Consider the following 26,585-nt stretch of genomic DNA (forward strand, 5'->3'; position numbering starts at 1 on the left):
GCTTACATTTTTAGAATGTTTTTCATCCCAAAGTGCTCAGTTATGATTTATTCAATATGGGTGAAATCTTGGCCTCGGTAAGTTCCTGTTGAAGAAGTCTTGGGTTTCTCTGTCCTTTGAATGTACGATTCTTAGTCATCTCTGAAACATGGTAGCATTGATGTTCCAGAAACAGTACAACGCTTAGGCTTGGGAGGTTTTTGGAGTAGAATAAAAGTCATTGAACTATGGATAAAAGTGTAGGTGTACAAATATGTTTAGCCAGACTGGAGTTCAGCCAAGATGCTTGTGGGATAACACCATGGTCCTTCTTATCATTACTGCACAATATAGGTTGGTTTTATCTTTTTTTCATGAAAAAAGCCTCTCCAATTACAACCAGTACTTGAGTAGAATGGATTTCAGTCACTTTAATTTTTAGCAAGAGATTAAAATAGCTGCAGTGTAGCTTTTCCTGTCACTGAGAACTTACCCACATGCACCTTGCCCATCTAGCACTCCGTAATACTTGTCTGTTTGCCATCTATTTATATATGTGAGAAGTAAAAATTAAAAAAACACATAAGGTGTCCAAGAATGCAGAAAAAGTGAAAACCAGAAAATAAAATCTGGATCAGCCAAAACAAAACCAAACAGAACAGGTGACATCTCTTACTTAGCATCAATCTACTATCATCTTTCTACAGGTGGTATCCGCTTAACCACTGTGGTATCTCCCATATCTTTCAACAGCATGTTCCATGTATAACATGAATATTGTGAGATTATTCAGAGATCTTACATTACAGGTTTATGGTGAGATAGGGTATTAAATAAATTATTCCTGCTCTCTGGCAGTGTGTATACCTATATAGAGCTTATAGTATCTTGACTTCATTGAGCTTATAGTATAGAATAGACAGAATAGACTCTTTCAGTTGCAAGAGACATACAACAATCATCTAGTCCAACTGCCTGGCCAATTCTGGGCTGAGCAAAAGTTAAAGCATGTTGTTATGGCATTGTCCAGAAACTTAGAATCATCATAGAATGATTTAGATTAGAAAGGACCTTGAAGATCATTGAGTTCCAACCCCCCTGCCATAGGCAGGGGCACCTCCCACTAGACCAGGTTGCCCAAGGACACGACCAGCCTGGCCTTGAACACCTCCAGGGATGGCGCCTCAACAACCTCTCTGGGCAACCTGTTCCAGGTCCTTACCACCCTCTAAGTTCTTACCACTTCTTAAACACTGACAGGCTTGGGGCTTCAACCACCTCTCTAGGAAGACTGTTCCAGTGTATGACCACCCTTTTGCTAAAGAAATGCTTCCTAATATTCACTCTGAACCTCCCCTGGCACTGCTTTGAACCATTCCCATGCATCCTGTCACTGGTTCCCAGAGAGAAGAGCTCAGCACCTCCCTCCCCACGTCCCCACCTCGGGAAGCTGTAGAGAGCAATGAGGTCACCCCTCAGCCTCCTTTTTTCCACACTAGACAAACCCAAAGTCCTTAGCTGCTCCTCATAGGACATTCCTTCCAGCCCTTTCACCAGCTTTGTCACCCTCCTCTGGACGTGTTTGAGGACCTTCACATCCTTCTTAAATTGCGGGGCTTAGAACTGCACACAGTGCTCAAGGTGAGGCTGCACCAACGCTGAATACACCGGGACAATCCCCTCTTCTGACCGGCTGGTGATGCTGTGTTTGATGCACCCCTTGATGGGGTTTGCCCTCTTGGCTGCCAGCGCACACTGCTGGCTGACACTGAGCCTGCTGTCAGTCAGCACCCCCAGATCCCTTTCTGCAGGGCTGGTGCCCAGCCATTCCTCTCCCAATTTATACTTGTGCCTGGCATTACTCTGTCCCAGGTGCAGAATCTGGCATTTCGACTTGTCAAATTTCATCCCATTAATCACAGCCCAATGCTCCAAACTATCTAGATCCCTCTGCAAGGCCTCCTGTCCCTCAAGAGAGTCAACAACACCTCCCAGTTTGGTATCATCAGCAAACTTGCTAATGGTGCCTTCAACTCCTGCCTCCAGATCATTGATAAATATACTGAACAGAACTGGCCCTAGAACTGAACCCTGAGGAACACTGCCAGCCAGGTGTAGCCCCATTCACTACAACCCTTTAAGGTTTGTGCTTCAGCCAGTTCTTCACCCAGCACACTGTGAACCTGCTCTTCTCACAGTTGGACAACTTGTCCAGAAGGATGCTGTGAGGGACAGTATCAAAAGCCGTACTAAAATCCAGAAAAACTATATCTACCGCCTTCCCTTCATCCACCAGGCAAGTGACCTTATCACAGAAGGGTATCACATCAGTTAAACAGGGCTTGCCCTATGTGAACCCATGTTGACTCAGCCTGATGACTGCATTATTCTTTAAATGCGTTTCGCTAGTACCCAGTATGATGATCTCCATAATTTTGCCAGGAACTGAGGTTAGACTAACAGGTCTGTAGTTCCCTGTAGCAGTTTGACTTAATTTGAAAATTAAGGACACAGGCATACTTAGTAATTATTTAGTTTTAAAGCAATTCCTCAATCAGTGTAAGTGAGTACATATTTAATTTGAGTAAGTTTATTTTTAAATATATGTTTTAGTATAAATCAAAAAAGGTTATTAAAGTACAAAGCTGAATTTTAATTTTAATAAATTATAGGGCTTTTTAATCCACTGTGAGCTAATGCCGGATGCTTTACTCAGAAGTATAAACCATGGCAGAGGAGGCAGTTGTACATTAAAGTTGCCTTTCAAAATAATATTGATCATTAACAATTTAAAATTGCTTAAACTCTGAAGCTTGATGAACCTTACATTACAGTTAAGGGTAATTCTGCATTATTTCAGAAATGATTTAAGTAACTACAGAAATCATACAGTTTGGACTCAAATCTTTACCTTGTAATTCTGTGGGAGTGTGTCCTAAGATAAATATTACCTAAAACTTTTCATTTTGTCAGTTTTTAATTGAATTGACCTTTCTGTTATACTCTAGGAAACATAAAAGTCTTAAACTCCTAAACATGCTTTGCTCTAGTTCTCTTACAGAGAGTGAGAATTTTACATACGGCATTTAAGTAGCACTGGTAGAAAGTATACAAGTGCCTCATCAGTGCCTGCTGTCGAGGTACCGCTTTTACCTCGTGTGTCAGATCTGTAGATACAACTGAGGTTTCTGTAGCATTTGATAATCCATCTGAAAGTGTGGCTTACAGATGTAAGCTATGAGGGAGCTGGAAGAGAGCCTTCCCTACAGCTCTGGATTCTGTTTCAGAATTAGTAATGTTATTCTTACTATTCCAAATGTAGCTAATCCTTAGGTAATACGGACTCATTTTGCCTTTTCTTACAAATACAGCTGTTGTAACTAAAAATCCATAACTGACACCAACTGTGCAATAAACCTTAAAAACTTAAAAAGCCTTAAAAACTTGAAAGCTCACTTGCAAAAAGAAACTTTTACCTACCAGACTGCTTTCCTCTCTCCCTCCTTCTCTCTCGCCTGCTCTTTCCCACTAACCAACCTTCCTTCCTTCCTCCCTCCCTTCCTCCCTCCCTTCTTTCCTTCCTTCCTTCCTTCCTTCCTTCCTTCCTTCCTTCCTTCCTTCCTTCCTTCCTTCCTTCCTTCTTTCCTTCCTTCCTTCTTTCCTTCCTTCCTTCCTTCCTTCCTTCCTTCCTTCCTTCCTTCCTTCCTTCCTTCCTTCCTTCCTTCCTTCCTTCCTTCCTTCCATTTATTTCTTCTATTTCTTTCTCTCTTTCTTTCTCTTTCTCTCTCTGTATCTGTCTGTCCACATTTTCAATATTATTGCTGCTGTGTTATATACTCATCCATCTAGTGAGTGTAACGAAGAGAAAGAGAGAAGTTCCTCCTATGGAAAAACTAACAATTACCACAGCTGAAAGTAGGAAACGGAACAGAGATTTGAAGTTACATTTCATCTCCATGCCTGTTGCTTTCATTAGGAGAAGTGAGATGGTTGCTAATGGTTTCACCTTTACCATTTGTTACATTTGCTGTAAGTCTATGAGCTGAGCTTCTTCTTTTAGATCAAGAGTTTTTAGGTGTGTCAGTCACGTTGCAGCCTCATTAGTGTCTGTGTGACATCCCTCAGGATGCAGGAAAGGGTGGCACATTGCTCTTTGAAGCACAGCCGCAGCACACATTAGAAAGAGGCAAGATAGATCAATATTGGCTATGAAAGTTTCACCTTTTTCAAGTTGCAAGAATGTCTGGAAAATATTTTAAGTAGTGTATGAGTCCAGAAGCCATAATATATCATAGTAGCTAGGTGATTTACCTGTCTGCTGTTCACAGTCACTGCTGTAAGAAGTGACACTTCCATTGTAACATGCAGAAACCCCCATTGAGCCCATTTTCATCACAGCAGCAGTTGGGTGGGTGCTACTGAGCCTGCAAAGAGTGAGGATGACTAAAGGAAAAGTCCGAAAACCTCAAAAACTCAAAAAATGCTTTCTGCTTCTGTCAGTGCCTTCTGCTTCCAACCACTTGCAGTCTCGGGTTAACTGCCCAGCTCTTATTTTCTTCTGGCTTTTCCCCACTGGAATAATTATCCTTCTAAATAGTCTTCCAGCACCAATGATCTTCACTTAGCTAATAGTTTTGTGGAAGTTGATGTCTTTGTGTTAATTTTCTCTTTTCAAGTGAAAAATAAATTATATGTGAGACCATGAGCAGCTGCTGTTGAAGAGGAGTTACAGCTGCCCTCTTCAGGTAGTGGAGAACAAAGTTGCCCTGCCAGTCAGGGCTGTGTTGCCTTCAAGGTGATGGTTGTAATCTGTAAAATTCTGCATGCAGCCAAGATGAGGTTCCGTTCAGAAATACATACTTAAGTGTGTAAGGCTGACTTTGTCATGTATTTTCCCTTTGAAGACAATGGAAACTAGTAACCTAATAGAAGTTGGATGTCTGTACCTTCGTGGATATGGATCCACATCAGTAAGAACATATCTATACTTTCATGTACGTATGCAAATGTTCTTAGAAACTTCAGCTTGCCGAATAGTATATGTACTTGAACCAAAATAAGAGTATCCGAAAACGACATTGGAACAAAGTAGCTTTTATAAATGTGTTAGCGTTGTTGTTCTTGTTTGTTTACTGTGGCTAGGGACATTTCTCATATTTATGATACCAAGTCAGAACAAGAATGTTCCTGTCCCAAGGGCTCACATCCTGTTACAAGAGACGAGACAAGCGGATGCCATAAAGGGAAACACACTGGCAATATGCAAAACGTTAGCAGCAGTATAAAAGCAGCCTTAAATCCCAGTTTCCCGTAAAGCTTGTGATTTTCTTAAGGCTCCGTCTTCTAGAATTGATTTATTAACTTAGTTTTTATATGTTTTCATTGGTTCTAGCACACACAATTGCAAACAAAACCAAATATGGAAATGTGACACTGAATAGTCACCGTCACATGATAAACAAAAGCCCTCCAAATGTTTGCTTCTTAATTGTAAGCCAATCTTTTCATTTTGGAGGGAAAGAAAGGAGTTTAAACGGTTGAACCTAACTAGTGACTACAGTAGAGGACAGTGAAACAGCCGTACCAACATCTCTTGGAACACTCTACTAGCAATTGTGGGAAATTTAAGTTAAAAGCATCTGATTTGGTTAAATTGGGATAAATTTCAGAAACAGGATCCAGAAGTGCTCTTAAAATGGCTGGAGTGTGGGTTAGAAAGCGTCTGGGGTGGATATATGAAGGCAGGCTATTGAAGTGTCCATATTGCTACAGGGTTTGGGTTATTTTTTCCATTACACTGCAGAGCAAAAATATCCAGTAAGCATAAAGACTTATGAAATACATAAAATCAAAGTAATTGAATAGACCCTAGCAATGACGTCTGTTCCTCTTCAGAGCTCAAATTTTGCTGGCTTGCTTCTCCTCATATCTACAGTTCTCCACCCTTAAGAACTTAGCTCTAGTGTCCACCTGAGAGAAGAAATGCCTTTCAAATGTCAAACATACGTACAATGACCCTTTTCCTAACTTCCCCCTTCCAGATGCTCAGACATTTCTGGGATCATAACACGGGGGGGGAGGGAGGAGGGGGGCAGGGCGAGCAAAGGTGACAAACCCAGTGTTCCCTTTGCCATCTTTAAGTCTCAGGATAATTTACTTTGTTGAGGTTGTAAGCAAAATGTCAAAAATAAGTATTTTCTTAACACTTTTCTTCATGGCAAGCGTGGTCAAACTTAGATTGTTGTGCTATTCCAGAGCAATCCCTTGCTCTGGAATAAAAGCGAGTCTGTATATACTGTCGATTATGATAGTCAAGGTGGTAGTGCCACCATGCTTCCCCACTAAGCAAATGACTTAGGCACTTTCTAAATGTGGAAAGCCTAAGAATAATGACAATAGTAAATACTTTTTGTTTAGCGTGCCATGGCACAGCAAATTGGATCATGTCAGGCTTCGTCTGCTGCCTAATGCAATGTAACATAGCAGATAAATCAAATGGGTGACACTCTGTTAGACTTGAAAGATGATAGCTCTTATAAAGCAACTGATGTGAGAATATGTCAATGAAGGAGCTTTCAGATGGTTACTGAAGTCTTGAATCTTTGAAACCCAGCAAATGCATATTTTAAGGGCTTTGAAACAAGTGACTACAAATACAGGAGTATGCTTATTACTGACAAATCTGTTGCCTAAAACAGAATTCAGCTAGATTTTGTGTTTTCTTTGTGCGCTCAATTCATTCTTTCATTTCTGCAACTGCTTCCTAGAGACATTGGCTTGAACTTCAAAGTGTACTGCTACAAATGCTGTAGTGATTATCATGGTAGCTAGACTCAGAATTTTTAGTTACAGAAGTTCAATAGTGCCCACCAAAGATCATTTTAAGTTTTAGCTAGCTAGGATTTAATAATATGAATTCAAAGAAATAGTAGCCAAAACCTATTTGTGATTGTTTTCATCATTGTAATAAAAAGTTATGTTTATTGTGGTCAATTTTAAGGACCGTTTTAATTTGTGTTTCTTTCTTGTATTTCTCTGAACTGTTTGTTCATTTTGAATGCTTATAACAATTCACTGTGTGATTCATTACTTGAGCCTTTAAAAAGTTGATCTGCTAGTTATCCTTCAGTAAATAAGCATGGAGTTGCAGTAAGGGTTGTAACCAATTAGGAAGCCTATGAAGTCATGCCTATTCTCTTTACTTAAAGCTGTATTCTTTTTTGTTTCTGTTTCATTTGCTTTATGAAGGCAGAATGCTCAACTCTCCCTCAATATGCAGTTTAAATATTTTTTTTTTATTTGATCCTTGTGATGGCATTGTGAATTAAATTTTTCAAAACTATCGGCAAAAAAATTGTCTCATTAGCAAGTATTTTTAATTATTTTATATCTGATAAAAGAGTAGGAGCGCCTTTATTTATTAAAATAACAGTTGGCCTTCCCAAATAAGGTGTTCATTCTATAAAAATATAAGGCATTTTCTTAAAGTTTATAAATGAATTGTTAAATTGGTTAAAAAATAAAAGTGCTTCTTCAAGAAATTTGTCTCCTAGATCAGATTTTTATTTATATTTCCACAATAACATGCTGTGAAGAATAAACCTGCATTTATGAAGGGGGTGTGCTCCCATTAGTTTCTGGATTTGTTCTCCATTAATTTTAATTATGTAGGAGGTTTTCAGAGTCTGGTAGGATAGTGCCAAGGACCTTTGGGTACTATGCCTGTAATTTTGGTTCTGTAATCTGTTTAGATTTCTTTTAAGTTTAGCTTCTGTGAGTACTTATGAGTTCTTGAGTTCTTCACACTTGTTCTTCAGATTATTAAAATGCTTCTCTAATGTATCTTCCTCCATAATTGACATGTATTTGCAATTTTAAATTAATGTTGCCATTAATATTTGAAGAAAAAGATTATCATTCAATGTGTTCAGGTTTTGTTGTAGGTATTACATGATAAAATCAAGAACACAAAATTAGAACAAAAATATAATTAACTTTCTTTCTCTGTGTAGCCCACTGTTTGTGAACGGGAGCTCTGTGTCTTTGCTTTCCAAACATTAGGAGTGATGAACGAAGCTGCTGATGAAATTGCAACTGGGGCTCAGGTAGAATTATCTAATGTTTATTACATGTCTGACTTTCTGGACTCAGTCTTCTCAGTCTCTTCTAGTATTTATTTTGACTTGTATTCCCCATATGAGTGCTCTTTGGTAAGTATTATTTATTTGTCCACTCTTATAGTTGTAAATACACTATTTCATGCATGGCGTTTTCAAACGGTACTAATAAGGTGCTTCCATTGTTTTACTTCCATGTAATTAGAGTAACCCTGTTCTCTTGTTCTGTTTTATTCAATTAGGTCACCTGGGTTGTTAATAAAGGCAGCCATTGTCATTTGGAGATAATTCCCATTTATTTTCACCTAATGAGCCATTACTACTCTGATGCAATTAATAAGCTACTTCCTGTTCATGGTGTTGGGATGCAGCTATCCACTGAGCATCTGTTGTTTTGATCATTAAGTAACAGTAGGAAAGTCCTTACTGATGTTGCTACATACTCAAGGATCAGGAATTTAATATATGCTTGCTTCCTGATTCTAAGTTCAGTTATTACTGTAGCTATAACAATATCATTGTTTTCTTTCTTAATTTTGTATGTGCCTTAAACCGAGGTATTTAAAACTATGTTTCCAAATCACAATTTAACCTTATATTACAGTAAATTCTCAAGTTAAAGGGTCTTATGTTTAAGATCCTTTTAAGATCTTCAGGTAAAAGTTTGCACATCTTCTAGAAAAGTGCATTCCTCTTTTTTGGAAGAGGAAACGTTCAGTTCAGTTAACTTTAACTAGCAGTAGTAAGTGCAGCCACTGGAAAGAAGCTATTTGGCTAAATGCCTGAATACCGCCTCTGGGCGTATTCTCAAAGGAATAAACTTGCAGCAGCGTAGACCAGCTTCTTCACTTGAGAATGTGACTGCAGGATCTGAATGTCAGCTCTTCATCTGATGTCTGAAGACTGTTAGATGGCTGTATTTGCAACATCTAACATAACAAACATTGGGGTTCCTGTGTAAGCTTGTCAGAAACGGAGAGAGGTGTGCTGATGAAGCCCCACCTCTTCCTCAGCCTGAAGTCCTCTGAAGACCTCGGCTATATGTTTCTGGGGAGCTAGAGTTTTATTTTTTTAATTTAGGCACTTACACATACATTTAGAATCACAGAATCATAGAATAGTTTGGGTGGGGAGTGACCTGTAAAGCTCATCTAGTCCAACCCCCCCTGCCATAAGCAGGGACATCTTCCACTAGATCAGGCCGCTCAGAGCCCCATCCAACCTGACCTTGAATGTTTCCAGGGATGGCACGTCTACCACCTCTCTGGGCAACCTGTGCCAGTGCTTCACCACACTCATTGCAAAAAAAATTGTTTCTTATTTGTAGTATAAATCTACACTTGTCCTATTGCAACAGGCCTTGATAAAAAGTCTGTCCCTATCTTTCTTATAAGACCCCTTCAAGTATCGAAAGGCTGCAATAAGATCTCCCCACACCCTTCTCTTCTCCAGGCTGAATAACCCCAGCCCTCTCAGCCTGTCCTCATAGGAGAGGTATTCCATCCCTCTGATCATTTTTGTGGCCATCCTTTGGACCTGCTCTAACAGGTCCATGTCTTTCATGTGCTGAGGTGTGCTGAGGTCTTCAGAGCTGCACGCAGTACTCAAGGTGGGGTCTCACCGGAGGGGAGTAGAGGAGCTGAATGACCTCCCTCGAGCCTGGTGGCCACAATTCTGTTGATGCAGCCCAGGATGTGGTTGGCTTTCTGGCCTGTGAGTGTACATTGCCTGCTTGTGACCAGCTTTTCATCCACCAGTACCTCCAAGTCCTTCACGAAAGGGCTGCTCTCAATTTTTTCATCTGCCAGCCTGTATTGATACTGGGGGTAGCCCCGAGCCAGGTGCAGAACCTTGCACTTGGCCTTGTTGAACCTCATGAGGTTCACATGGGCCCACTTCTTGAGCTTGTCCTGGTCCCCCTGGATGGCATCCAGTCAAGTGCACCACACAGCTTGATGTCATCTGCAAACTTGCTGAGGGTACACTCAAGCCCACTGTCTATGTCATCGATGAAGATACTGAACAGTACTGGCCCCAATATGGACCCCTGAGGGACACCACTCTTCGCCAATGTCCATCTGGACATTGAGCAGTTGACCACTACCCTCTGAATGCAACCATCTAACCAATTCCTCATCCACCGAACAGTCCACCCTCAAATCTATATCTCTCCAATTTAGAGAGAAGGATGTTGTGGGGGATTGTATCAAATGTCTTACAGAAGTCCAGATAGACAATACCCATAGCTCTTCCCTTGTCCACTGATGTTGTCACTCCATCATAGAAGGCCACAAGGTTGGTCAGGCAGGACTTGTCCTTGGTGAACCCATGCTGGCTGTCTTGAGTCATCTGCCTGTCCTCCATGTGCCTTAGCATAGCTTCAAGGAGGATCAGTTCCATGATCTTCCCAGGCACAGAGGTGAGGCTGAGAGATCAGTAGTTCCCAGGGTCCTCCTTTCTACCCTTTTTAAAAATGGGTGCATTGTTTCCCTTTTTCCAGTCACTGAGGACTTCACCTGACTGCCATGACTTTTCAAATCTCATGGAGAGTGGCTTGGCAACTACACCAGCCAATTCCCTCAGGACTATGGGACGCATCTTGTCACGTCCCATAGAATTCTGTATGTTCAGGTTCCTCAGGTAGTCATGAACCTGATCCTCTGTCACAGTGGGAGGGACTTTTCCCCCCAGTCCCTGCCTTGTGGTCTATCCACTGGAGAAGTGTGGGAAGAAAGCTTGACAGTGAAGACTGAGGCAAAAGAGTTGATTACCTCAGACTGCTCCTCATCTGTTGTTACCGATTTGCCAGTCTTGCTCATCAGGGGCTGTAAGCTTTCTTAGACCTTCCTTTTCTGGCTGATGTACCTGTAGGAGCCCTTATTATTATTCTTTGCATCCCTTGCAAAGTTCAGCTCCAGCTGTGCCTTTGCTTTCTTGACACCATCCTTACACAACCAGGCAGTGTCCCTATGCTCTTCTCAGGATACCTGTCCCTGCTTTTGCTGTCTGTGCATTTCCTTCTTACCCTTTAGGGGAGACCAGTAGGTCAAGATCAGTAGGTCTTGACTCAGCCATGTCAGTCTCTTGCCCTCCTTTCCCCATTTCTTACACCTGAGGTTTGAGAGCTCTTGCTCTGTACGGAAAGCGTCCTTAAAGATCTGCCAGCTCTGTTCTGCCCCCATGCCCTTGAGGGCAGTTTGCCAGGGGGGCCTATTAACCAACTCCTTGAAGAGCTGAAAGTCTCCTTTCCTAAAATTATGAAAAAATTAGATACAAACTTACATGGTAAATTACATGTACACGGTACATTAGGTACAAACAAATAGCTCCCACTTCTCTTTTTAAATACAGCTGACAGGAGATGTGGTCCTGGTTAGCTCTCGCTCTGTGTTTTGTGTAAGTATCACTGTTGCAGGCATATGCAGAACTTACTCTAGATCTCCAAAACACCTCTGCATCTACAGAGCTTTGCTGTAGAGCACTGAAGTGATTACAAGCTTAATGCTTAAAAGAGTTAGATAAGAGGTTTGGTCACTTGTCCATTGGACCTGGGTGACTAAATTTTGGTGCGTTTTACGCTAGTGATAGCATTACATCCATCTCACTACATCTGATCTGGTTGAGCTCCCTTCCTGTTTGCAGAACGAATTCAGAACTTTTAGGGTTTGATTCATCTGAGCTATTTTTGACATTGGTTTAGGATAGTGTGAATCACAGCATAGGCTATAAGCACAGTGATTATTTTCTCCATTGATTATGAAGAGAGCCTAGGCTGACTAGTAAGAGGTGGGTGTTCGCATTGTGAATCTCTACATTTTGTCAGATGAATCTTCCTCCAAATCATTTTGTGTAATGCAGGAGCCTAAATACAGGCTCTCATTAGAAATCACATCCTGTTTTTTCCTGCTGTGCTTTCAGCTAGTTTCCTAAGGTATACACCCCTACTTTGTCAGCCCCAATATTCAGATGGCTCCTGCTTAATAACAAGTGATTGTACTTTCTAAAACTTTCAAGCCTGAACTCACCTTGGCTTATTTTAGTCATGTAGTTGAAATGCCAGAAAATTAAATGCCTGATTTGTTGATAGTTCGGTCTTCCTGTAGACAGTCTCTGGAGAGGGAGAGGCACTGCCTGAGAGTGATGTCATAAAGGGGAATCATCATCAGCAAGTGTCATCTTGTCCTTCTTGAAAATATTTTAATCCTTACTTATGTACTTCAGCACCTACTGTTGAGGAGGAATTCAGGCCTGGGTATAACAACATTTACTAGAGCCACAGCACTTTCTGTTACCAAGGAACGCATATTTGTATTAGACCATTTGCAATGTTTGTATTAGACCTACCTCCCAGTTTAAGTTACTTTGCATTCCATCAGCTCAAAACAATTATCTCAGGGGAAATGGGGCATTTAACTAAGCCTAATCTATGCACGTTTTCCCCCATGTCAGAGCAATATGCAGGTATCATGGTGAGAAACAATATAGGAATCAACAGACAGTTTAAAGGAGGGCTTTGGGATGATGTTCTAAGAAGGACTGTGCCAATCTTAAGACAAAGTCCGTCGTGCAACTCATAAAGCAAGACAACTTTGAGTCACTATTAAGAGATTTGGGGACAAACAACACGACTCAACAAGTGTTTTGTGACTGGGGGCTAAGAAATGCTTCTGAGAAGCAGGATGTATGAACGCGGGCTCAGTTTCATGGTAATACATTTACACAGTGGCATGCCTGTTGCCTGACCTGGCTGCGTATGCAGACTCCTGGTCTCCTTTGCAAGTGCTAATGCAGGTGCCCTGTTTTGAAATGTTCATCACACTTACCGGTATTATAAACTGGAAAGTAATCAGAGCACCGTGGAAGAAGGGATCATTATTTAAATGACTTAATTTTTCAATATATGTGAGATATTTAGTAACTGGAACTAGTAGAATATTTTTAAACTGTTGAAAGTTGTCCATTCATGCTAAAAGAGCAGAGGAGGATAATGGCAACAGGATGACTCAGCACAGCACAGTTCCTTTTCGCTTTCATCATGATTCTTATTTTCGTTGTGCTTGTCTAAAGGACCATAATGTTTTTTTCCTCCAAATGGTCAGATACAATGGGAGATATATAAAAACTTCTAGAACAGCTTGAGCTGCGAGAGGAGATCTGAGTGTTGTGGAGTAGTGGGAGGAACCAGGGATGCCTACTAAGTACAACTCGTCTCAGCTTTTCCTTTCTTTCATGGAAAACTGTTTTTACACAGGAATGTTTTCAAAAGGCACAGAAAAGACAGGGGGAAACGAGCTAATTTGCAGCTACATTTTTATGTAGCAACTTTGGATTTCATTATGAGCTGAATTTAGCTATCACAGCTGTCAGAAAGCTGCATTCTCTCTGGTTTGTGATTGCTGTATTCTATTTTTAACCTCTGAATTATGACTTTTGAAACAATTACAGAGAAGTCTGTTGCTAAGTTTCATACGTTCCTATGTGCAGATATGTGAACACGTGCTTGTGGACACGTTACATGCGTAATCTTAGGGTGAAATCTTGGAAATCATAGATATTCAAAGCCACGTTGTAGTTTTGTACAACAGGATGGAGGGAAGAGGATCTCCCAGTGTGAGCCGTGCAAATGCCTGTTAACTCACTGCACTGTTGTGGCTTTAGCAGAAGCAATGTTTACAAGTGTTGCTGTGATTACAGTCTTCAGGAGAACAGCAGGCAGTGGTACAGACTCACAAACCCTTCTTCATTCTTGAGCAGCATTTTTCATCGGCATTCTACGGTACAGAAACGCAGATCCAGCATGACTTCATTTCCCTAGAGAATTAATTTAATCCAGGAATTAGCACATATGCATAAGAGAAAGCAGGGCTGCAAGCAATGTATTTGACACGATAATACATTTTGGACCAGATACTGATCCTATCAGCACCTGGAATAATGGACCAGGGCTGAACCTGTTGAGATCAGTGGAAAAATTTCAGTCCTAGACTATGTCCTGTGGGTAACATGGTTTGGGTAATATAGGTAACAATGAAATATGAAATTACTATAATCTGTAAAAAAAAAGCAGACTGGAAGATACAATATGAAAGTACATATATCAAATAAATATTTTTCTTTATCCCTAGGTGGTTGATCTGTTAGTATCCATGTGTCGATCTGCATTAGAGTCACCTAGGAAAGTTGTCATTTTTGAGCCATATCCTTCTGTAGTTGATCCAAATGATCCTCAGATGCTGGCCTTTAACCCCAGGGTAAGTAAATGTCTTTCATTATGTCATAGCTTGGTTTTAGTCATGCATAACATTTCAAAGCAAAGCGGTCTTCTGGAGGAGTGTCCTTTATTATAACAGATACAGCTCCAGGATATTGCACAAGTGTGTGACTTTTGTAGCTTTTTTTATTTGTCTTTGAGAAGGTATTTGAGTATTAACTGTAAGTTACTTTCAAAGTGATGTTAACACCAAGAAATTCTTTTAGGGTACAAATGGTAAGTGCAAAATTTTATATTCTTTGTGTCTTTCTCTCAGTGTACAAGTTGGACACAAATGTGTCCCACCTTTGGGAGGTGTAGACAGTGTAAATGGGGGATTTCCAGTCTATCTTTTTATTCTTGAAGTGGTTATTGCTGTCATCTCATTTTCTCTTTGTGAACAATTATGTCCTTAAATGTAATTTTATCAAATGTTGACATAATAGTTGAGTTTTGTGCACACATCAATTTTGAAGTAAAGAATTGTGTTTGCACTACTTGCTCTTCAGCCTGCCCATACTGCCTCTGAGGGAAGCCCTTAAGAAGCCATGAAGTATTACATCTCACTTGAGCCATCCCCAAGGGCAGAAATGAGAACTTTGGTGTCCTGTCTTGGGATGTGTTTCTCTTTTTCTGAACAAACGCCAGTTAGCAGTCGTTCTTCCTCAGGAAGGGGCGAGTGTGTTCTGTAGCATGTGGGAAAAAAGACTTGCCAGGAAGTGCTTGGAAGGGGACTGGTGAGGAGACAGCTAGTCTGGTGGCTGGGCAAGGCAGGAGTTTGAAGCAGACGAAGCAATATGAAATAGGGTCACAGCAGAAGAGGAATGGAGAGCGCCCCTGGGCTGGCAGGACCCAAACTGCCTCCTCTCAGCTTCTTGCCTGCATAGGCGAGGTAAAAGCCCATGGGCAGAAGTTGTCAAGACCCAAAGATGGGGGACAGTGAAGCTCCTGAAGGTAATATGACACATGGAGCTGGTGGAGCATGGACTGTTAAGCTCATCCTCTCAGAAAAGGTGGATGGTAGCGGTTCCCAAACAGAAGGTAGGCAAGGATCAGGGTGAGACAGAGGGACAACTGAAGGACCTCTGGTGTTTTATAGAGCTGTTAGAAAAGTAAACACATCTGTTTATTTATTATTTTATTTAAAATCTATTTGGTCACTGCTGTATTTAACTTAATAATGTCAGCCAAATAACTGTCAGAATCCATGTTTAGTGACAAATATTTGTTTAAAGTGAGCTAATTTTTTGAGTGTGTTGGAGATTCCAGTGAAAAACAAAGAAAAAACATCATGATAATATTTTTTCCGTGGAATTTTCCTGGACTATGAATGAGAAAGTCAATATGTGAGGTGGAAGAAAGCTATTGGTAAGAAATGTTTGAAAGAATCGGTTTGGTGAACGTTCGTCCTAGCTTTGGTTTTATACACAAAGAACTGAGGTTTTTGTAGAGCCAAATACTAATATTCTTTTAATTTATTTCCTTATTTTATGCTATATCAGAAGAAGAATTATGACCGAGTCATGAAAGCATTGGACAGTATCACTTCTATTAGAGAGATGACCCAGGTGAGTTTAAAAATCTTTACCTAACTTAATCACTATTTCTAGAACAAGGAAGATGTTTGTATTGCTTGCCTGTGATGGGTGGGGAAGTCAATAGTATCACCTCTTTCCTATACGGCTGTAGTAATATTAAAATGTGTGTTAAAAGTAACAAACTTAGAGTATCCATAACGGCAGTCAAATAAAAGTGATGAAGTAGAACTCAGTTTACATAAGAGATAATAACAGCAGAATGGGACATTGTAATGTGATAATCACCAACGGCTGCATTTCTCAAAATATCAAAGCCGAAATGGGGCTTTTATTTCCAAAGCAAAAGAAATTGGTTTTGTGACAGTGTTCTGAATGATAGCTTTATTTCTATTATAACAAAACACTTGATCAGATAAGTATGGTTTGGGATGTGGAAGGTTGGGTCTCTTGGGATTACTGCCATATCATTGCTCAATATTCACAGTGGGACAGAGTCTGATAGCAGTACTTATGTTCATTGTTACACTTCATTTCCCAAACAGCCCAGTCAATTATAACTGATTATTGAAATCTCTCCCATGTACCTTGCTTTTCCAACTGCTATATAAATGTAACCTCACAACAGTTTATAAATCTTACTCTATATGTACTCATAAAGTACTTGGCGATTCTGAAATGAAGAATGAGGTGTATAGAGAGGAGTAAAATAAGTTGAAAATTAAAATTCACATATTTTTGTTACTTAGTGTAACATCTTGTAAAAATTGAAAAAAATCAGGTATTTCTGTTACCTAATATAATGTCTTTTAAAAAGAAAAATAACCACCATTTTGCCTTTTTTAAATAAAACAATTCTTGGACTGAAGAGTTTTAAAGGGATGCTTTGCACTGTGATTGAAAACAAGAATGGTTTTCAAAGGGTTTATAAACTGATACAGTATTTTACTTTACCAGTTTATACCATGAAACAGTTAAAACAAAATGGAGTGGATTATCTTGGGGTATTTTAAGTGACTTAATTTTGTGAATTTCCAGTCCAATTTCTTAATCCAAGAGCCAAACATAAATAGATATCTTCTGCTGTTCTCCCTGAGATCACCAATGTTTGCTATAATATACTCATTTTGATGCTAATTACATGCTTATTATTTTAATTCAGGGAAAATAATTACTATATTAATTCTTGTTGTCAAAACACATTCATAACTGTACAACGCTAAATGTCAGTAAAACTGTGATTTAAGCCTAATAATGAGTCCCATGTATTTGTTTTAATAGATGAAATCATGGGCAATGTAACATATTAAATTTAACCTTATGATTTCAACTAGAAATAAAGAACATAATTACTCTTTTCTAGGCACCTTACTTGGAAATAAAGAAGCAGATGGATAAACAAGACCCGCTTGCACATCCTCTTCTACAATGGTATAAAATTGACTCACATGAGATGATAATTATTACCAAGTTTAATGAATAATCACTTCACCAGGGTAATTTGGTATAAACTCACCCTAAGAATTAATGACAGGGCTGACATTTGCAACTGCAGGTGTTTCTGGACTGTTTCTGGACCTCATCTGGCTGGGCCCTCTGAAAACACTGGAAAGACTCCAGCTTATTTGTACAGCCTCTGTTCTCATTTTCTAGTCAAGATTTGGTCTACTTCCATCTGATAGGTTCAAAGGCCTGCAGCTGGGTGCTTTGTGGTGGCCATTCATAACACATTTTTAAGGAGAGAAGTTCTGTTTGGTTACCATGTCTAATACATCTAACTGTTTCTTATTTTAGGGTTATTTCTAGTAATAGATCACATATTGTGAAGCTACCGGTGAATAGGGTAAGTGTTTGTGGGTTCTTTATTATTTTCTCATTTCGTATGGCTTGTATTAGCAGTTTAGGTGGGAGTCTTCTAGCCACACGTAGGTGTCTACACTCAAACTAATTATATGGCTCCCATTAATAGACAAGAAACAGAAATAGGTAGTTTCAGGTCATGACACAGAATCATGTTGTGGATATCTAAAACAGGTCAAAGGAATAATGCTCAGAAAAAGCCTATTTGAGGTGAGTAGCTCAAATACAAGTGCCTACATTGTAGTCATCTGAGATTGGGTGAGAATAACTTCACTATTTGTTTTGTTACCATCTAGAATGTTAGATATAGAATTGTACAGAAAGCAGTGCACACAAACACTATGTACCAGGAGATCCACATATGAATACACCTTAAAAAGAGCATAGCTCTTAAATTTTAGAGGGGTAGTGCTGAGATTAATTTCTGAGTACGTGTGCCTCTGATCCTCTGATTAAGGACAGGGTAATCTGCAACCTTTCAAGCCTGAACCTTAATTCAAAGCCAGCTCTGACCAGAATACCACGATGAAATTGTTCTATTTAATTACTTCACTAGAGCCATAATAGGCTGAAATTTGTTTCAGAAACTTCCCTATGTTTCATAAACTGAAAGACATTTTTACTGTTTGATTTCAGGTAAAAACTATGGTAATGAGACCAATTTCAACTTAGTTCATGTAGTTATTTATATACAGTCCTGTATTGAGCGAAACAGCATGGTATCTTAATAAGTACCATTGTGGAAATAGAATGCTTTTGTGTTAATCAACTTCTTTTCACTCATGTACTGTTATATTTTACAGCAACTGAAGTTTATGCACACTCCCCACCAGTTCCTGCTTCTCAGCAGTCCACCAGCCAAAGAATCCAATTTCCGAGCTGCTAAAAATCTCTACGGAAGTACCTTTGCATTTCAGTAAGTACATATATTCATATTAATCAAAGGCTATCAAAATGCTATGCTATTTTTTTGTTCTTGCCGTTTGGGGTTTACAGCTGTGAATTTATTGTTTTAAAGGATTACTGATTTCGTTTTGCATTTTACACTGGATTTTAATGTTTTATTTTTAATCTTTTCAGTGGTTCACACATTGAAAATTGGCATTCCATCCTGAGGAACGGCTTAGTTGTTGCTTCCAATACGAGGCTGCAGGTAAGCAGCAGACTAAATAGACTTCAGCTAACCTGTGCGTGCTTGATTACATACTAGCTTAGGCAAGGTTTCAGGGGTGGTGGTTCTGGTAGTCATATAGGTGGAAAAAAGGGATGATTTTAAATACCATCTTGTTTCCTGGAAAAAAGTACTATTCTGATGCAATTAAAATGAAATAATGTGTCTCCTGAATTGGCTGGAAAATCCCATTGCTGGAGTCAGTGTTTCAGTATTAGATTGCAGAGCAGCACCTCCAGGAGGCTTAGCTTAGTACTGCTTAAAAGCAGTCGCGATTAAAATTTAGAGCTACATAAACTATCTCCATATTATAGGATCCAAGACCATACTAGATTTACATGAACTGCATTTACAGCATCTCCTCCTCTGGTTTCCTTGGGAATGGAAATATGAGTGTACTTGACAGAAGGGAGCTATTGCAAACTTCAGTTCATTTTCTCAGACTGAATCATCAGGAGACCACTATAGCAGAGCAAAGTAGGCAGTACCCGGGGGACTGGGAAGCTGTAATTCAGAGTACTTTAGCGTCATGGTTTTGACAGCTTTTCCCTGGAGCTGAGTCCATGATCCCTTAGAGGAGGATCCCAAGGTGCCAACTAAGGATCAGGGTGTATTTGGCCATGTACAGAAGCACCCTCTGTAGGCATCCTCCATGGTAACATTAGATTTAAAAACAGAAAATGCAATATATATATAAAATATATATATATGATGTAAAATTTTGTTTTGGTTTCCAGAATATACTGTATTTTAAGTATATATTAGCAGCATGATTTTTTTAAAGACTGTTTATTACCAGGCAATAAATTAGGGCAGTGGGGCAGATGCATATCTACATTACAACCTGTTCCTATCATTATTATTTTGTCCAGGTAACCAAATTAATGTTAAACAATCATTACGCTCTTTTGCAGCTCCATGGTGCAATGTTTGGAAGTGGAATCTACCTTAGTCCATTGTCAAGCATATCATTTGGTTACTCAGGTGATATTTATAAATCACTCTAAAGTTGGAGAAATATAGGGGGTATCTTAGTCTACTGTTTTTCTTACCGGCTTCACTGTTTACCACACTGTATTAAATTTTATCTTTGTCGACCAAGATTTAGTTTATTCAAAAAAGAGAAAATCTAAATTCCCTTATTAAATACCTGTCCTCATTTTCCAAGGTGCTGAGTATCTTGAAACTGTGCTTGAAGTAAATAGTAGCTAATTCTGTATGCTGTGTGTAATGGAATGGGTCTTGATTATGCAGTGGAAATCCAACTTTATGTTTGTGATTTTTTGTCAGTATCTGCCTAAGTCTATCTGATCTGACGAAACAAATACTCATCAATAGACATGTTCAAGTCTGTATATTTAAGAGTATTTCCAAGTATTGCCATGTCAGGATTAAATAGAAAGTACAGGACAGTGTGTTTATTTTAGCATGAGAAGGGGAAGGAACATAATTTGTCCCACGAGTAAATCCAAAAGCAAGTTGTGCAGATTTTTCCATGTAAGAATTAAATCATAAATAGAAGCACACTAGAAACAAGAAAGAAACTTAAGAGATTTTAAAATATGGTGACTTTTTCCTTTAGGTATGTTGCATTTACCATTTCCTCAGATATAAAAGTGCTGGTATAGTTGAATGTGTGTTTGTGTGCATGTAAATAACTCTGAGAGTTTTAGTTACGCTCTCTGATTTTCAGTATTTTTAGTTGTATTTTTAGTTAATGTCACAATTCATCTTAAAAGCTCAGCATTTTTATTACTATTCATTGAATTTCAATATCAGTAATCTCTACATGCACTTTAGCTTTTCAGAGATTACACAAGTATGGAAGCTTTTCAGGACTCACTGAAAGTGCAGGTTGCAGTATCATTATCTAGCAAAATGCCCTTCTTTTTGGACAACACTGCTTTGTCAACTTCAATGTGTTTTATCTCGTCTTTCTACCTTTCTTGGTCCCTTCCATCCAGTCTCCTCCAGAAAGGAGGCCTGTGTTCCTATGAAGTATGTAATACTTGTTGCAAATAAAACTCACAGAGGAGTCCTACACTCCCTGTTCCTTCAAAGAGTTAAACTTCCCCATAATTCAGTCTGTGTTTGTAAACTGCCAAGAAATACGGGGTACTGGAATGGCAAGGAAGACTGTAGTAGCATACAATACAGGAATTTTATGTAAACCGACATGAGGAATATAAGAGAGATCTAAGGCACAAATGTAGGTATTTAGATTTTGGAGATGGAAATTGGATCCAAAGTGGCTGACAAATAATTTAATACTTTTACATGCAGATAAATTAATTAAACCAAGGTAGACTTTAAAACTTTAAACAAATATAATACTTCTAAAAATTAATTAGACTTTTAATAAGTCTAAATAAAGTTTTAATGATTAATATCTAAAGTTCTTTCTCTCATGATTTTACTATCCCACCCCCAGTAAATCAGACTGTTACTTCAGTGTGAATAGGGTCAGTTAGAGTCAAGACATGCTGACATGCAACTCTCTTAAGCAACCATCTAAGAGCATTCCTGAGCTGAATTCAGTGGCATTTAAGCTCATGTTTATCTGCTTTTGCACCTACTTAATGCTAGCTTGACTTTCCTAGTGTCTTTGCAATACATGCAGGCATACTGGTAATTTGCAGGATTAAATTGAGATATTCTGTGACAAATTTAACTAGATTTTTGGGTGCCATGCAAAAGACTATGATTCCCACTGTATTACCTGTTTCATTCTCCATACTTAACTTTGCTTATTATGGTATTTATATGCCAGGGTATCTTACATGACTTTAATATTCCTAGGGATGAATAAGAAGCAGCAGAAGGTGTCAGCTAAAGATGAACCAGCTTCAGGCAGTAAGGGCAGTAATACATCACAGGTACAGAACATCAACCGTTGCTGGAAGATTTATGGTTTTGTGTTTGGGATCTTGATAGCTGAAAAGAAGATAGTATTCCCTTTGTGAAAGCTAACAGTTTTATTTTATTGAACAAAATCAACAACTTCAGAGACTGCAAACATTAAATACAGCCCAACTGCTTTTAGTAACAACTTGTGGAGTAGACTGCAGGTCTTGTGGCCTTCTTTTCCAAGCAGGAAAATTTAGGAAGAGAATGAAAATGAAATACAGATTGTATCATGACGCTTAGGAATCCCTTGCTTTCTGAGTTCTAGAAAAAGAATTGAGAGTGGTTATTGGTGGAAGCAGTAGCATTTCATATATAGCAAGTCAGTTTTTCTTTTTCATGGTTTTTACATATTAAAGCACTACAATTCTCCTTTAGCTAAAGCAAACTCATAGCATTTATGTGTATGGCTAAATTTTGAGAAGGAAATCTTAAATCTGTCCTCATAGTTAACACATAGAAACTACAGAATAATATGGCTTTGGAGAGAGATTGGTATGTAACAGCAGAAACCCTCAGAAAAGGGAAGGCCAGTAAAATATCAGGGTAGAGGCCAAAGAACTGGTGATTACATTCACCTTTTTATTTTTTCTGCTATCAATTTGTTTATTGGTAACATTGATATTTCTAATAATATTATTCATTCTATAATAATTAGAAACTTCTCTTTCTGGATAAAGGAGTTCAAATCCCTCCTACAATAATCCAAACAAATAATATAAGTGTTTTTAGAATTTCTATTAAACCTAGAAATATAATAGAAATGTTTTAGAAAGACTGCCTCTATCTTTGTTCACTAATAAACCACTGAAAATAGCAGCATTCTCCTATGTTACTTTTTCACTCAGTATGTCTTACTGCACTAATTAAGTTTTCTCATGTTTTTACATCTCAGTCACAGAAGAAAGGACAACAGTCACAATTTTTGCAAAGCCGTAACTTAAAATGCATAGCCTTATGTGAAGGTAAGCTGAAAGCCCTTGAAAAACTCTTTTAGTTATAGACATAGTGTTACTGGATGCAAATCAGTGAGACCTTTAGTTCCAGTATTGGTTGTTTTTACTTAAGAGACTACTGGTAGGCGTACGAGTACTTGCTTAATAGCTGACCTTTATATTTCAGTTCAGAACAATTCCCTCGTCAAACAAAGTCTGTTAACACATGCTGAATTTTCATGAAATAATCATATACACATAGCAACTGATCATCTGGTCTGTCTTTCAAATGTGATTGTATTCCTACACCATCAAGATAACCTTTATTTGAAGATGGCCTTTATTTGAAACTCTGACTTCTTGCAAGCTTTTCACAAATACGTTAAGCACCTAACAGTCAGCAAAAAAAAGTTTTCCCATTGAATTTCCAAATAATTTTTTACTGTTCAGGCAAGTATACTATTCATCTGGTAACCAGTCTATTCTCTCTGACTGCTTCAAAAATTTTGTGAAGCTAAAATCCAGTGCATATGAGTACAGTCATTCTTGAAAGACTTAGCTATTCTTTTAATAAGTAGTGAAACCTCAGCAGGTTTTGAGAACAAAGAATTAAGATATTTGAATAAGAATGGTACCACTAATTGTTAATTTGTCTCATTGGCCAAACAAGAAGAAATTATATTAAACTCATTTTGCCCTTTATTTGGAGCATTTGTTCGTTTTTAAAATGAAAAAATTAAGACACACAGTAGAATAGATGTTAGTTCAAAATGGAAGCTTTAAGCTATATGTACTACTTTTTAATATATATACTTTTGAGACTGTTCAAGTGAAATATTTAATATGATATGATTTAATATGATTAAGGAGAAGTCAGCCAACATAAAAATGCAATTTAATCTGGACAGAAAAAGATACAAGTGTAGTTCTAAAACTTTCATTAGATATGCAGTGAATCTAGGGTTTGCTAGAATTTACGTGGCCTTTAATGCCTGAAGTTTCTAAATAAAGATTACATCTTTCAGAGGGACTTTTTCATCCGTGTCATTTTTCCCTCACACTTATCAATTTTATAAGGGTGAATTTTAAATATTTGGTAAAATATATTTTACTTCATATTCATGTCATTTTTCTGTAAAAAAAGTGTTTAGGCGAGGTGGTAATACAGATTCTAAATAAAATTATTACAAGAGATAAACATTTGTTAAAAATTACATTTCATGGAAAAAATGGTATGAAAATTGAACATGCATTTACTCGTGATAGTATTAGGATAGGACAGGACAGGACAGGACAGGATAGGATAGGATAGGATAGGATAGGATAGGATAGGATAGGATAGGATAGGATAGGATAGGATAGGATAGGATAGGATAGGATGGGATAGGATAGGATAGGATAGGATAGGATAGGATAGGATATTTCAGTAAGAAGGGACCTACAATAATCATCTAGTCCAACTGTCTGACCAATTCTGGGCTGACCAAAGGTTAAAGCATGTTGTTAATGGCATTGTCCAAATGCCTCTTAAACACTGACAGGCTTGGGGCATCGATCACCTCTCTAGGAAGCCGGTTCGAGTATATGTCCACCCTTTTGCTAAAGAAATGCTTCCTAATGTCCAGTCTAAACCTCCGCTGGTGCTGCTTTGAACCATTCCCACACATCCTATCACTGGTTCCCAGGGAGAAGAGCTCAGCACCTCCCTCCCCACGTCCCCACCTCAGGAAGCTGTAGAGAGCAATGAGGTCACCCCTCAGCCTCCTTTTTTCCACACTAGACAAACCCAAAGTCCTTAGCTGCTCCTCATAGGACATTCCTTCCAGTCCTTTCACCAGCTTTGTCGCCCTCCTCTGGACATGTTTGAGGACCCTCACATCCTTCTTAAATTGTGGGCCCAAATATTTGGTAGAATTACAAATCCCAAATTTGTCATATTTCAGTTTCAGACTTTGTCTTTAACATCTTATTTTTGGCTCAGCCAGCATCAAACACAAATATCTCTGTTCCAAAGGCTGATCAGTTGACTCAGATCCTCCTTAACAGCCCTATGGCCATTTAAAATCAGATTTTAATAAATAATTTTTTTCATTTTTCATTCCAATTAACAACTGGCTCACATACATCAAGCATTTGTGTATTCTGAAAAATATAACATTTTTTGGAAACAAGAATCAAGTTCATCTCCCTGTTTGTACTATCAGCCAACTCAGAGTCTACACCACACTGCAGACATGCAGTGGAAAACTACACGTTCCTAGAAAGCAGTTTAAAGTGTATAAAAAAACCCAAAAATTTCAAAGCAATATTTTCCACGCATGTTTTCATCACTGTGAAATTTATTCTTTCCCTGATAGTGATAACCTCATCCGATCTGCACAAACATGGAGAGATATGGGTAGTTCCCAACACAGATCATGTGTGTACAAGATTTTTCTTTGTGTGAGTACAAAGCTTCTTTTAATATTCAACTTCTGTTCATCTTTGACCTTTTTCCCCATGTTCCCTCCAATAGTTGTAATGGAAATAGATAATAGATGTTTCTTCCTAATTCTTTTGGGGATCACTTCATTTTTTATCTTTCTCTGTACTTACTTTTGTTAGGAAATGTATGGATAAGCTAGTGACAGAGGTTTAGTAGATGCTTTCTTACATGATAAATTAATGGAGAGTTACTAATTTTTCCCACTCTATAGCATTACCTCATGTTACAATGAGTCTATCCATGGATCATAAAATATAATTTCTATTTGGCTGTATGTTTTAAAGCTGAGGAATTCTTTAAACGCTTCCTGTCTATGATGTGAGCATTTCCCCTCTCACCTACGACTTGTCCCCTTTGTGTCCTAGCGGATACTCAGCCTCAGGGTTTCAATGACAATGGCAGCCTTACCACCCTTCGCTCTCTAGAGGTTAGGATCTGCATATAATGGTGAAGTTCATCAGAATGTTTTAATAGAAACATGTTAACATATGGAATAAGCACTCCTGTTGATTGAATGAAACAGAGTTTTGGATGGTTTTAGGTAGATTAATAAAAGACTAATTTGATTTTATTTTCTGTACTTTTTTTTTTAGTTATGAAGATGGTCAAGTGGGTGATACAAGTATAAATACACAGGAACCAAGCATTCATAAAGAGATTCTTCGAGTCATTGGCAATCAAACTGCTACTGGTTAAAAGGACCACTCTTATTTAATTGATGTGATTTGGAAGCCTTCCTCAGTCTCAAAGCTGGATTTTGAACTGAAGAAGATGCAAAAAACTAATTTATTATTATTATTCTAAGCAAATTAACCCTTTGAATACTTACTGTTTTCTTACTTAGTATTTCTTATCTCATCAAAATACCCAAGATGGTATGAATTAGCAACTGTAGGGGTGCAAAGTCTATTAATATACTACAACTAATAATAATTAAACAGGCATTTGGGTTGCTCACAATAAACAGACTTTAAAAAGGAGTTTTGTGCTGATATTTTTATATTAAACTTAAATTGGAGGTTTTAGTACTGTATACTGGTATTTTAAATTTAGAATGAAAATTATAGGCAAAAGAGAAGATTTTATAGCGGAGCACCTGTATTACACAGGATACTTTGCAATAAGTAAAATATTCTCGTATTTAAACACAATAAAAGGTTGTCTGGATATATCAAATTAAAGAAATTGGTTAGCTGCAGCTATCTTTGATTCATTTTATTCTACACAAATGCAGCTAGGATTTAGAGTCAAAGGTTAAAACAAAAATTCATTTTTATTTAATGAGTGAAACAAACAAAAAGTAATGAATGTGATGGTGTATGTTTAGTTTTCTTTATCTTCTCTGGAAA

At 38.3% G+C, this 26,585-nt stretch overlaps 1 protein-coding gene across 2 annotated transcripts in view; it reads left to right on the forward strand.

Annotated features, from left to right (window-relative positions):
• Positions 1-26,196, forward strand: part of PARP8 (poly(ADP-ribose) polymerase family member 8) — a gene marked incomplete at its 5' end in the record, with an annotated part of 119,111 nt that extends 92,915 nt beyond the window's left edge. Inside the window, 12 exons of one of the 2 annotated variants that reach the window (XM_082497152.1) lie at positions 7,992-8,084; positions 14,222-14,347; positions 15,849-15,914; positions 17,245-17,312; positions 17,676-17,724; positions 18,545-18,657; positions 18,822-18,894; positions 19,827-19,896; positions 21,712-21,788; positions 22,712-22,781; positions 25,109-25,193; positions 25,830-26,196. In XM_082497152.1, coding sequence (XP_082353278.1) covers positions 7,992-8,084; positions 14,222-14,347; positions 15,849-15,914; positions 17,245-17,312; positions 17,676-17,724; positions 18,545-18,657; positions 18,822-18,894; positions 19,827-19,896; positions 21,712-21,788; positions 22,712-22,781; positions 25,109-25,193; positions 25,830-25,932 — 993 coding nt within the window. In that variant the 3' untranslated portion in view covers positions 25,933-26,196. The remainder of the gene's footprint in view (positions 1-7,991; positions 8,085-14,221; positions 14,348-15,848; positions 15,915-17,244; positions 17,313-17,675; positions 17,725-18,544; positions 18,658-18,821; positions 18,895-19,826; positions 19,897-21,711; positions 21,789-22,711; positions 22,782-25,108; positions 25,194-25,829) is intronic. The other variant, XM_082497151.1, reaches the window with a different exon arrangement.
• Between the last annotated feature and the right edge of the window lie 389 nt (positions 26,197-26,585).

The sequence above is a fragment of the Vanellus vanellus genome, assembly GCF_965231255.1.
Source record: "Vanellus vanellus genome assembly, chromosome: Z".
Classification (NCBI taxonomy): Eukaryota; Metazoa; Chordata; class Aves; order Charadriiformes; family Charadriidae; genus Vanellus; species Vanellus vanellus.